Source organism: Muscardinus avellanarius (assembly GCF_963383645.1).
Source record: "Muscardinus avellanarius genome assembly, chromosome: 10".
NCBI lineage: Eukaryota > Metazoa > Chordata > Mammalia > Rodentia > Gliridae > Muscardinus > Muscardinus avellanarius.
In genome coordinates this window covers 35,056,920-35,070,603 of record NC_137796.1, presented here as the reverse complement: position 1 = coordinate 35,070,603, position 13,684 = coordinate 35,056,920, and the positions used below count along the sequence as shown (strand labels likewise).

General features: G+C 44.7%; 1 protein-coding gene across 1 annotated transcript in view; it reads left to right on the top strand.

The window, feature by feature from the left end:
- Positions 1 to 1,786: 1,786 nt before the first annotated feature.
- NOD2 (nucleotide binding oligomerization domain containing 2) overlaps positions 1,787 to 13,684 on the top strand; it is a gene marked incomplete at both ends in the record, with an annotated part of 33,063 nt that continues 21,165 nt past the window's right edge. The window contains 2 exons of the mRNA XM_080702190.1: positions 1,787 to 2,245; positions 11,138 to 11,243. Coding sequence (XP_080558316.1) covers positions 1,787 to 2,245; positions 11,138 to 11,243 — 565 coding nt within the window. The remainder of the gene's footprint in view (positions 2,246 to 11,137; positions 11,244 to 13,684) is intronic.

Below are 13,684 nucleotides of genomic sequence, written 5' to 3'. Positions count from 1 at the left end.
GGGAGGACCATGCTAGGACCCAGGGTAGAGCTCTACCTGCCTGGCTTGCTCTCCCCACTTCCACCCTAGCTCTCTGTTTGGAGGGAGGCACAGGGAGGACCCCTGCTTGACCAGGAGAGCTACCTTGTTCCTGGTTTCAGTGGCCTGTGCAGTGGGGATCTCCACCTTTCTAAGTTGCAAGGCACAGTCAACCTTCCTGCCTCAGTTTCCCCATATGGCCAGCACAAGGCCTCCAGCCTGCTTGTTGGCAGCACTCTCAGGTGGAGACATCTCTTCCCGCTTTGTCTGCTGTTACAGGAGGACCGGCAGAGGCCCTCCCTTCCCTGCCTGGGTTTTTTGATTCAGCAACACTCCCACAGTTCCTCCACAGGGTTCAGTGCTTTGCCAGGCTCAGCCAGGGTGAGGAAGACCTGGGATGTGGGCTGGGCAGCAAGTGAGGTCCATAACTAACCAGCAGGAAAGAGGCAGAATCCCCAGGTCCTGGCCACTGCTCCCTTAAATAGCTCAGTGTGTCCCTGATTTATGTATAAAAAGAAGCCAGTGTACCTCTTCTTTTCCATGCCTGCAACCTTTCACTTTCATTTTCTCTGGGCACCAGCCCTGCCCCCAGGCTCTGTGACAACCACAGAATCCACCATGCTTTTCTCTGTTGCTTAGGCGTTTCCAGGACCTGAAGTTCCTGGAGGTCTCTGCCCTGCAAATTCCCAGAACTCAGAGTCTGAGGGCCCAGCCAGAGCAAGCCACTGATGACAGTCATGACGGGCCAGCTTCCAGCTTTGAGAGCAGCCTGTAGTGTGTGCTGTGAGTGAGTGCCTTAGGAAAGGGTGTGTGTCTTGGGCAAGGGAGAGGCTGCTGGCAGGAACAATGCACCAGCAAGCGCCAAAATGGCTTTCTTTGCAAAAGCATGCATGTTGCCTAGCCTGGATCTCTGTGGCTGTGTTGAGCCTGCCTGCTGGGAAGCAGTGCTTACTTATGTACACAGGGATGGGCCTGCCCATGGGGCCTCGACAGTTAAAGGTGCACATCTTGGAGTGGCACTACTGTAGCTCAAATCTCAGCTCTGTCTTATCTACTTGAGACAAGTTGCACAAGTCACTGGCCTGTATGTCTCAGTTTCTTCCTCTGTAAAATGGGGCTGGTCAAAATACTTCCTGTAAAGTGGTTGGGAGGACCAAACGAATTCATACAAGAAAGGACTTGAGATGGTGTCAGGTGTTTGATAAATATTAACCATTATTGAAGCTGCTTGGCTTGAATCCAGCCAGCAAGGAAGAGCCCGCTCACCTGCCTCAAAAAGAAATAATTCCCCTATTCCTCAAGAGATATTGTTCTTTGTATTATCTGTAACCTTTTTAAACTTCTTAAGCCAGATATTAACTGTAAATGTGGGAGCTAGGTGTGTGTGTGTGTGTGTGTGTGTGTGTGTGTGTGTGTGTATGTTAGTTACTGGGAACTGAACCCAGGGGTATTTTACTGCTGAGCTACACCCCAGACCATTTATTTATTTATTTATTTATTTTTGAAACAGGGTCTTGCTAAGTTGCCAAGGCTGGACTCAAACCTGTGATCCACATGTCTCAGCCTCCCAGGTATTGGATTACAGTGTGTGTGGGCAACTGTGCCCAGCAAGCCACGGGTCTTGATTGAATTCTTACCTGCTTCAGATTCTCTGTGGGACCTTGAGCCAGTTTCTTGCCCACTCTGGGCCTGAGCCGGGCCACCCACACCCACTGGGCTTCTGGAGAAGCCCTATCCTGAGCCGCTGCTTCTCTCCCCAGGCTGTGAGATGAGCTCACTGGAGACTTTCCAGGCACAGAGGACTCAGCTGGTGGGGCTGCTGGTCTCGGGGTCCCTGGAGGGCTTCGAGAGTGTCTTGGACTGGCTGCTGTCCTGGGAAGTCCTCTCCTGGGAAGACTACGAGGGCCTCCGCCTCCAGGGCCAGCCTCTCTCCCACTTGGCCAGGCGCCTGCTGGACACTGTCTGGAACAAGGGTTCTTGGAGCTGTGAGAAGCTGGTTGCCGCCATCCAGGAGGCCCAGGCTGACTGCCAGCCCTCTGAGCTGCCTGCGTGCCAGGACCTGCGCTCACTCCACCCAGCCCAGGACCTGCAGAGACACCGGCCGGCCTTGGTCAGGAGGCTCTACAGCCACGTGGGCACCGTGCTGGACCTGGCGCAGGAGCAGGGCTTCGTCAGCCAGTTCGAATGTGATGAAATCAAGTTGCCTATCTTCACGTCGTCCCAGAGGGTGAGGTCTGACCTGGGTGCCCTGAGTCACAGGGGAGGGCACTGAGTCACCAGGGCCAGTTGATCTTGGGAAGTCAGCCCATGGGGTAATACGATCCCCGGGGTTCCCCCCAAAGAGTGGTCAGGCAAGTAAGAGCTGCTCCTGAGTGGCAGTGCACCACAGGAAGTGGGCCAGGGCTGGAGCCCGGGGCTACCTTGCTGCGGGTGCAGACAAGGGTGGCTGTGGGCTTGGGCCTCTGTCTGGAACTTTCCATTATTAGCTTCTCCTGCTTCAGCTTCCTCATGTGTAAAACACTGGAAATAGTCATAGTACTTATTCTACATGGTTTGGGGAGCACTCAGTGAGTTAATTTTTTTTATTTTGGTTGTACTGGGGTTCCTAGAAACCCTTCTGCCTCCGGGCTACACTCCCAGACCTATTTTATACTTTTTATTTGGAAACAGGGTCTCTTAATCCAGCGCGCTGGCTTCGAAAGTGCGCCATCCTCCTGTCTCCACCTCCGTGCGCCACAACGCCCGGCTCAGTGAGTTAATTTGCATAACACTTCCAGTGGTATCTGGGGCATAGGAAACGCGGTTTCTATCACCATGGACTGCTGTTTTTCTTTTACAATTGATGTTCTACACTTGTATACACTTATTGCTACTACCTTTTATTATTTTGTTTGTGGGTCTGGGGATGGAACCCACGGGCATTCAACCTCCGAGCTACACCCCTGCCCTATTCTTTATTCTTTATCTTGAAACAGGGTCTCACTGAGTTGTAGAGGGCCTCACTAAGTAGCTGAGGCTGTCTGCGAACCGCGATCCTCCGGTCTTAGCCTCCCGAATGCTGGGATTACAAGTGTGTGCCACCATGCCCGGCTTATTGTTACCTTTTAAATTAACAGTTTAGCAGAGCATTATACTAATTGTTTATTAATAATTAATACAGCACATTGTGTACTAGTATAAATATCCATGTAGGATTTCTGCTATGAAGTTGCATTAGGTTGTAAATGTTTGGAGTTGGAACTGTGATTTCCCCTGAAAATTCAATGATTCAACTGAGACCATACCGACAGGAAAGTGTAGGATAGTTTTGAAACTATATTTTATTTTCTTCCAACAGTGGTTTGAAGGCCTCTGGTGGGACAAATGGGAAACAGCACTAACATTCCACTTTATAATCAGGAAATTAGGGCCCAGGAAAGTGGTTTGAGTAACAGTAGTTGAAAGGAGAGCCATGGTGGACGTAGGGCCTTGACAAATTCAGTCGTCCTCAGTTTACTTCTTCATTTGTTCAGCCAGAGTCTGTTAGGTGCTGACTGTGTGCCAGGCTCTGTCTTAAAGCTTGTATTCAGAGTGCTTTGTACATGATAAGTCCTTGATAAATATTTGATGATGTAAACGAATTATTGAAGGAATGAATTCGAATTCTACTGGATTTTAAGATGGGATCAATTGGGGAAATTTCTAATTTATATTTTTGTCCATTAAAAAAATAAATAATTTATCCAGGGTGTGGTGATACATGCTTATAATCCCAGTATTTGAGAAGCTGAGTCAGGAGGATGTCAGGTTTGTGGCCAGTCTTAGCTACTTAGGCCCTCTGCAACTTAGTGAGATCCTATTTCAAAATAAAAAATAAAATAGGGCTGGGAGTGTAGCTAGGAGGTAGAATGTCCCTGGCTTCAATTCTCAGTACCGCAAAAAAAAAAAAAAAAAAAAAAGTTTTAGCTGGGTATAGTGGGTGGCACACTCTTGCAATCCCAGTACCTGAGAGGCTGAGACATGAGAGTTGCAGTTTAGTGAGACTCAGCAACTTAGTGAGACTCTGTTTCAAAATTAAAAAAAAAAAAATTGGGCTGAGGCTATAGCTCAGAGGTAGAATAACCCCTGGGTTCAATTCCCAGTACTACAAAATATATATGTTTAAAAATATGATGTTAGCCGGGCGTGGTGGCACACGCTTGTAATCCCCGCACTTGGGAGGCGGAAACAGGAGGATCGCGCAGGTTCGAAGCCAGCCGCGCTGGCGTTAAGAGACTCTGTTTCAAAAATATAAAATAGGCCTGGGAGTGGAGCCCGGAGGTAGAAGGGCTTCCAGGAACCCCAGTACCACCAAAAAAAATTATGATGTTAAAGCGATTATAATTAAGCCTAGGTTGAGGCTAACTACTCTGTTTTACAGCTGGCTGAAGGTGGCTAGCTATTGCCTGAGCAGACAATGTGGTTCTTTTTAGCCACATGAAACCTACAATCACACCCTGAAGACCACCTCCTTGTGCCTTGTTCCAAGGGATTTAGAAGACATACCGTTTATTGTACCTGCCTTGTTGTTTCATGTGATCTGTTGAGATGGTTGCTGTTGAGATGGTTGCTGAGATCCTTAGTTCCCATAGGAGACAGGGCATGAATAGAGGAAGTATTTGAATTGATGAAAAAAAGAAAATGGGATAATTCATAGGGCAAAGAAGAAATCATAACAGAAATAAGACAGTATTCAGAATAAAAAATAACTAAAATATTGTGTTTTCAAAATCTGTGGAATGCAGCTAAAGTGGAACATAGAGGGACATTAATAACCTTCAGTGCTTTGAAAGAGCTTTTAAGGAGTTAAGGATATAGCTTAAGAAAGAACTAAGCAGACGGCATAAACCAGCACTGAAGTGGGAACTGAACTGAGTAGGTAGAAGGGATATTGGACAAGAAATCTTAGGATTGTAGGAGATGGCAAGGGGATGACGTGGCCTGAGGCTTCAGTCTTTAGAATCTACCTTTCTTTGAGACTCTTTTGCTCTCCCTAGCATTCTGTGGTCTCTGATTTGGTTGCCTCCCTCAGTGGCTGAATTTCTGATTCAGTGAGTGTCACTCAGGTCTGACTAATGTATCCCTCCAACTGGTCTTTTAATTTCCTGTATAGAGATAATTATCATAGATTACAGGCTGGAAACTAGAAAATGCTATGAAATGAAACAAAACGCAAGTTGAAGAATTAAATTCATAATATGCCCATTATTATTGTTTACAGAGAAAGGGCCTCCTGTGTGCCAGGCACTGTACTCAGCCCTCCCTAGTACTATCTCACTTAAGTCCACTACATCCTTCTGATAGTGTAGTGTGACTGCACTGGTTTTTAACAGTGAAGACATTGTCCAACTAACTCATCTGGGAAGAGGCCAGCTAGATTGGAATCCAGGTCTGTTTTTTCCTTCATAGCTGGTGCTCTTTTTTCTCTGTTGTAGAATGTGGGGGCTTCATGTGGTTTTGCTCAGCTGGGCCTAACAGTGGTTCGGAAACCTGAGGCTGGTCCCACCAGCTGTGTGATGCCAGCTGTCCCTGTGACTTATGCAGCTGCTAAGGTTGATGGGGCTGAGGTGTCAGACTGAGCTCTGAATTGCTTGCTCCTGTCACAATATTAACTTACACATTTTAATTGGGAAATATACCATGCCTATAGAAGAGTGCACAGGTTTTGTGTGTACGGGATAAACACGTTCTCATCACCCAGGTTAACAATAGATGCTACCAGAACCCAGGCCTTTCTTTAGTTGCAACTACTAAAGGCAATCACTGGCTTGATTCTTGTGTTAACCATTCCTTTTCTTTTCTTTATGGTTTCAATATATTTTATTTATTTATTTATTTATTTATTTATTTATTTATTTATTTGTGGTATTGTGGATGGAATCCAGAAGCTTTCTACCTCCAGGCTATACTCCCAGACCTATTTTTCATAATTTTTTTTTATTTGGAAACAGGGTCTCACTAAGTTGCTGAGAGCCTCACTAAGTAGCTGAGGCTGACTTCAAACCTGTGCCATCCTCCTGTGTCTCAGCCTCCCAAGCACTGGGATTACAAGCATGCGCCACCACACCCTGCTCAAAATATTTTATTTTATTTTATTTTTTTGGTGGTACTAGGGTTCCTGGAAGCCCTTCTACCTCCAGGCTACACTCCCAGACCTATTATTTTTTATAATTTTGAAACAGGGTCTCATAAGCCAGCACGGCTGGCTTCGAACCTGCGCGATCCTCCTGTCTCCGACTCCCAAGCGCGGGGATTACAAGCGTGAGCCGCCACGCCTGGTTCAAAATATTTTAAAATAAATTGCCAAGTAATATATTACCTTCTTTTGAAACACCAAGTTGCAGCCACACATAAGCTGTCTAAAAAAAAGGGCAGTATTGCTCTTTCTTAGATGGAGACTCCCAGGTCAGGGTAGCCTACCAGGGTCCCGGGGATTTGGTCTGGTTTCACCTTCCCTGGGAATTTATAAGGCCTTCTTCTGGGAGGTTTGTTGGACAAGATTGTTGGAGAATCTGGGGAAGTCTAGGGTTCATTACAGCTTGGAGTATCTGGTTATGAGATAGGAACTGGATGCCCAGTGAGAAAATGGTTTGAGGAAGTGGTCTTCTCTCCTCGTTCAGTTGTGAACTCACCAAATGCTGCTGTATATCCTGTGGAGTAATAAGGAGTAATAATACTGTAGCTTCTGTAGAGTGAAAGGCATATCCTCAGCTGACTTAGGCAGCAAGGGGTTCAGAGAAGGAAAGATGTTAGATCATGATGAAGACAAGTCAAATAGAGATAAAAACCCTGGACATCCAGGAGATAACTGTTCTCACCATGTCTCAGTCTTGCATAACTGCTCCTTTATACATAAACAGGTGACTCTCTCCTGGTAGCACACAGTGAGATTTTCCTTCGCTGTTGCCCTGTTGGGTCTTCTGCAGCCTGACATTTCTTCTGTATTTCTTCCTCTTTCCTGGTGTACTCCCTTTGGTAGATCTTATATCCTCCAGTCAGTTCATTAGAATGAGTGTGTGAGCGCTGAGCTTTCTGAGCATGCCTAGCATTTCTCTAGTAGTTGACTGGAAATTTGACTGAGTTTAAAATTCTGGGTTGGCCAACATTTTCCTTTAGAATTTTGGTGACATTATTTCATTATCTTCTTTTTGCAGTGCTGCTGCTAAGAATTCTAAAGCCGTTATGTATCTCTTTCTGGAAGCTGGCCAAATTTTCTTTTAGTCTTCAACCTTTGAAATTTTAAATTATGTGCCTTGAGTACTAAAGAACCAAGAGGCCCTGTGAATCCAGGAACTTGTATCATTGTGTTTTGGATAATTTACTTGATGTAGTTATTGATGATTCCTTACACATCATTTCATCTCTTTTCTCTTTATAGAATTACAGTTGTTTGAATGTTAGAATTTCCTGACCAACCCTCTAATTTTCTTCTATTTCCCATCTCGGTGTCTTTTTGCTCTGTATTCTGTATGCTATTCTGAACTCTAAACTCTTAAAAAATGTTCACTTTTAAATATTTTCATTTTATGTTTAATTTGCAAGAATAGTTTTTTTACTGTTTATCTTTATTATAGCATATTGCTTTTGTTTTATGAATGCAATCTTTTCTTTTACTTAAAGATCATAATGATAGTTGGGTGTTTTTTTTTTTTTTGCTTGATAGGTTAGGTGGGTTTTATTCTATTCTACAAATTGCTTTACTTTTTTTCACTGGTTTGGTTTCTAGCTCCATATTAATTTTTTGGAGGGAATTATATGGTAATCATCAGTTGTATCTTTATCATTATTATAGTGGAAGACTTTAAAACTTACTGAGCAGGTTAAACTTGTCTTCTATGAATTCCACTGTAGACATTTTTGGAAGTGGCAATGTTTATATCTTTAGAACTTTCTTCCTGAGTTGGTCAAGTTCCTTGAATAGACCACAGACCTCCTGCCTGGGGGGAGGAGGTTAGATTGCCAGAGAGGTCTGGAAGCCCAGTGAATGAGGGGGTTGCTGAGTGGTGCTGGGGAAGAGCCTCAGCATTCAGCATTCATTTTGTACTTGGTTATTTTTTGGTGTGTGTGGTACTGGGGATGGAACCCAGGCACATTCTACCTCTGAGATATACCCCAGCCCTATTTTTTTATTCTTTATTTTGAAACAGGGTCTCACTAAGATGCAGAGGGCTTCACTAAGTAGCTGAGGCTGTCCATGAACCATGATCCTCCTGTCTCAGCCTCCCAAATGCTGGAATTACAAGTGTGCGCCACCACGCCCAGCTTGTACTTGGTCATTTAATCATTTTTTGAGATATGCCATTTACTTCTCTAATTATGCCCAATGCCTCACAAGTCAGAGCCTTCTCTCCTTTCCTTTTTTTTCTTCTTTGTGCTGGGGGGCATTCTACCTCTGAACTACACCACTACACCCCCAACACTTCTTATTTTGAAACAGAGTCTTGCTCAGTTGCTGAAGGCCTCACTAAGTTGCTGAGGCTGGCTTTGAACTTGTGATCCTCTCTGTTTCAGCCTCCCAGGTACTGGAATTACAGGCATGTGCCACCATGCCTGGCTTAGGGATCTTCTCCTTTACCCTTTCTAGAATAAAACCTCTTGACTTTGCCATGGGAGATCTAGCTCATAGACAACTTTGGCTGAGTCCTTATTTTCATAATTTCCTTCAGTTCCAGAGGTAACTGGTGCAGATTGTTTCAGAACCCTTGACAGATTCTAGGGGTACATTATATGCTTTTCAACTTCCCAATTTTGGCTTAGGTTTGGCTTTCAGGAATCTTATAAGTCCATATTCATTCATTCATTCATTCATTCATTCATTCATTCAATATGCCCGTGAGCACTGTGTCTGTGCCAGACCCTCCTTGAGGCATTGGAGATGCCTTAGTGGACAAAACAGGCAGAAGTCCTGTCCTGGAGATGCTGATGCTCTGTGGGGGAGATAGATAACAAGCAGAAAAAATTATAGAATGTGTTAAGGTTATCTGTAGAACATGTTAGATTACCACCGGACTTAGGTTTTTGAATCTTAAGCTGTTTATAAAAGAAGCAGTGTGATCTTTTATTCGTAAGGGTTTACACTGTGGCTCTGGTATAGAATAGACGGTGGAGGCAGAGATACAGGAGGGAGGCCAGATTGGCAGCCTTTGCAGTGTTCCAGGTGAGCCATGATGGTTCTTGGAGCAGGCTGGCAGTGGAGAGGTGATGAAAAGTGGGCTCCACAGCTGTGTTGCCAATATGTAGAGGAGCCACCTGTGGCTCCTGAGTGCTTGGAACATAGCTGGTCCACATTGAAATTATTAGTTTTTTTTGTACTGGGTATTGTGCCTCAGAGATACACCCCAAACTCTTTATTCTTTATTTTGAAACAAGGTCTCATTAATTGCTGAGGTTGGCCTCAAACCTGCAATCCTCCTGTGTCAGCCTGTGTCAAGTACCAAGATTACAGGCATATACCAACACAACTGGTTCACACTGAAATTCTTACGGGCACAATACACACCAGATTTTAAAGGCAATACAAAAGAAAGAATGTTGCATATCTCATTGATTTTTTATATTGATTACATGTTGAAGTGGCAGTATTTTGGATATCTTGGGTTAAATATGATATCTGATAAAGGTGAATTTAATTTATGTTTACTTGTAAGAAGGTTTGAATTGCACATGTGACTTGCATTTGAATCCTGTATTCTGTTTTGCTTGGGCAGTGCCATCCTGGATGTACTTTGTAGGTGGAGCTGGAAGGAGTTGCGGATGTATTGCAGCTTTGAGGAACCTTCCAAAACTTTGGGGCTGAGTGTCTGGAAGGACAAAGTTGACTCTGGCTGGGATGAAGGAGGCTGCAGGTTTGGCAGGTGTATTAGTCAGCTCTCTCATGGCTATACTCTAACCACATAACCTAGAAGAAAGGAGATTTATTTGTTCACAGTTGGAGATTTTGAATTCGGTCCATGTGAGGCTGGTGTCCGCGGTTCTCAAGGCATGGCAGTGGCAGGAAGCAGAGAGAGGGAGAGAGCGCAAGACTTTGCTCTCACGCATCATGGAGGCCGGAGCCAGGAGAGAAAGTGAGAGGAGGAGGAACCATATATACCCCGAGGCCGCAGCCCCAGGGAACCACCTTCTCCAGCCTGACCCTACCACCCTAGGTTTCCACCCAGATAAATCCATTAAAATGGATGTATCCACTGCTGGGATTACAACTCTCATGACTTATCTATATCAAACCCGACTATGAATTAATGAGCTCTTCAGGGGCATTCCATAGCTAACTATAATAGCTTATATGTGGGTCTACGAAACAAATTAAAACGGGCAGCAGGATGTGCAGATCCCACGTTCAACAGCACAGTCCAGGCTAGAGGATGGACATGTGGGGCCAGGAGCAGAAACCATGTCCGCACGTTCAAAACATGGAACTCAGTGACACTTTCTCTTCCGAATCATTTTTAGCTTTCAGAGTCATTTTGCCTCTCTTTGTAGATTTTTAGGTGTATGTCTTCAATTTATCTTACCTATTTTGTCTTGTTTTGTCTGTGTTTTAGGTATTGGCTCTTTTGTGGATTTTTGGGAGGTAGCTGGATTGGATGTGTGTGTTTATTTCACCATTCAATATTGTACCAACTTCTTTAAACTCATGTGGTTATTGGTTGTTTTTCAGGGCTTTTATTGTGATGGAAGGGAGATGCTAATGAAATTGTAGTACAGACTGAGTATCCTTTATCCTAAATGCTTGGACCAGAAGTGTTTTGAATTTCTGATTTTTTTTTCGGATTTTGGAATATTTGCATATACATAATGAGGTATCTTCGGGACATAACCCAAGTCTAAGCATTAAATTCATTTGTATTCCATATTCATCCTATACACATAGACTGAAGGTAATTTTATACAATATTTCGAGTAATTTTGTACATGAAACAAGTTGTATAGTGCGGAATTGCCCACTTGTGACGTCATGTTGGTGTTCAAAAATATTTGGCTTTTGGAACATTTCAGATTTAAGGTTTTCAGATTAGGGAGGCTCAACCTGTACTCAGTAGAAACCTTTCCACGCCACTCCATCAGCCTTCTGCAAAAAATAATGGCCTTGCTTTCCCCTTAGGCAAGAAGGCTGCTGGATCTTGCCACAGTGAAGGTGAATGGATTGGCTGCCTTCCTTCTTCAGCACATTCAGGATTTACCAGCCCCGTCATCCCTGCCCTTTGAGGGTACGTATTCGTTCTTCTCAGTTAATGAGAAAGGGAAAGGAAGTCAGCGGAGATTCGTGGTTAAGAGCAAACACACGTCAGTCAGTATCCCACATGCTGGCTGCACAAGCTTCCTGGAAACTCAGTTTCCTCATTTTAAGGCTAACACAACCCCCTGACTCACTGGGCTGCGGGAACAATTAGGGAGAAGAATGAATTAATATTAGGTCTCAGCTGCCATTACTTCCTGCACTGCACAGTGTTAATTTGAGTTCCTGTATGTTGAAGACTAACTACAGGTGTTCCTTATTATACAAACTCTCAACATCTGTGTCCCCCACACATACAGGTGCACTTTTTGAGATAGGGCTGTAGCTCTTTTTTAACATACTTTTATTGGTGCATTGTAATTATACATCCTAATGAGGTTCAGAGTCATAGAAACATTCACGCACACAGCACTTGGGGCATTTTCCTCTAGATTTCCACCCTGCCTTCTCCTCTCTCCCTGTATGTGTTATTAAGATTGGTATTGATAATTTCATATTATATATACATATACATATGCACACACACACATATGTGTGTGTGTGTGTGTGTGTGTGTGTGTGTGTGTGTATTGTTTTTGTGGTACTGGGGATTGAGCCCAGGGACATTCTACCTCTGAGCTACACCCCAACCATATCTTATCATTTATTGTGAAACAGGATTTCACTAAACTACTGATGGCCTCGCTAAGTTGCTGAAGCCGGCTTTTAACCTGCAATCCTCCTTTCTCAGCCTCTCAAATACTGGGTTATAGGTGTTTGCCACCATGCCCAGCCTTAGCATTATTTTAACTGTTTCCTTTATCCAGTCTTTCCCCCTCTCCCTTCCTTAATCCCCTTCTACTATTTTACTAAAATCTCTACTCTTTTATCTGAAGTTCCTTTTGTTGCCCAATTTCTCTGTCGCTTCCACATATGAGAGAAAATGTATAGCCCTTCGTTCTTGGAGACTGGCTCATCTCACTTAACATAATATTCTGTATCTCGGGATCTCTGCAATTTAGCTGCTCATGGTCAGAAACCCAAGAACCAAGTGGAGTTTTCTTTCTTTCTTTCTTTCTTTCTTTCTTTCTTTCTTTCTTTTTTTTTTTTTTTTTTTTGGTGGTACTGTGAGTGGAACCCAGAGGCTTTCTACCTCTGGGCTATACTCCCAGACCTACTTTATACTTTATTTTGAAACAGTGTCTCACTAAGTTGCTGAGAGCCTCACTAAGTAGCTGAGGCTGGCTTCGAACCTGTGCGATCCTCCTGTCTCAGTCTCCCAAGCGCGGGGATTACAAGCGTATGCCACCATGCCCGGCTAACCAAGTGGATTTGGAGAATGCAGTGTCCCTCGGTGCCCATGTTTGCTGACCCATGTCAGGAATAGGAGGGGCTTGGCTAGCACAGCTGGGACGCACCAGGCATCCTGCTGGGTGCTTATGGATAACATCCGCCCTGGCGCCAGCCCCGGGAAATAGGTGCTGTTTTCTCCACTTTGTAGATGTGGGAACTGGGTGAGGGAGTCCATTCGGATTGGACAGTACTGTCCTCATCTACATTTTCTCTTTTCTTGAAAGAAGAAATTGTAAGTCGTAATTGTAAGAGAGGATTCAAGCCTCGTACTCTGGGAACCTTGTCCCACATCATTCAAAGGAAAGCTCATCAGTACTGAAGGCCCTTGAGAAGTGCACCTGGTGCTGACAGATGTGTTATCACCTTGGGCCCTGCCCTTTGGGCAGTAAGCAGGCTCATAGGCAGGATGGCTGAAGCCTGTGCTTGGCACTGTGTGTGTGTGCCATCTCGTCTGAGAACAGGGTATAGATATCAAGGCATGGTGCCCTCCTTGGGCCCCGGTTCATGGTTCATTTCTCTGATGAGATCATTGAGTATAGCTGGCCCTGCAGGTGTTGTAACCCTGTGCCATTAAGATTCTCTGAGAGAGCCGGGCGTGGTGGCGCACGCTTGTAATCCCCGCACTTGGGAGGTGGGGACAGGAAGATCGCGCAGGTTTGAAGCCAGTCACGCACGCTGGCTTAGGAGACCCTGTTTCCAAATAAGAAATATAAAATAGGTCTGAGAGTGTAGCCCGGAGGTAGAAGGGCTTCCAGGAACCCCAGTACCACCGGGGGAAAAAAAAAAAGATTCTCTGAGAGGTGACAGTGGGTGTGTGTTTATTTCTCTATAATAGCATCAAGGATGGCTGGGAACCTGCATTTGAAGTCAGGATGGGGGGAAAAAAGATATATATCTTCCCATGTCCATTCAGTGCTCTGGACATATACAGAGGGTAGAAAGCTCTGGGAATAAGAGGGGGGGGGATACAGCCTGGGTATGCTGGCACATTCCTGTAGTCCCAGGTACTCAGGAGGCTGAGGAAGGAGAATCACTTGAGCCAGGAAGTCGTGGCGCATGCCTGTAATCCCAGTGTTTGGG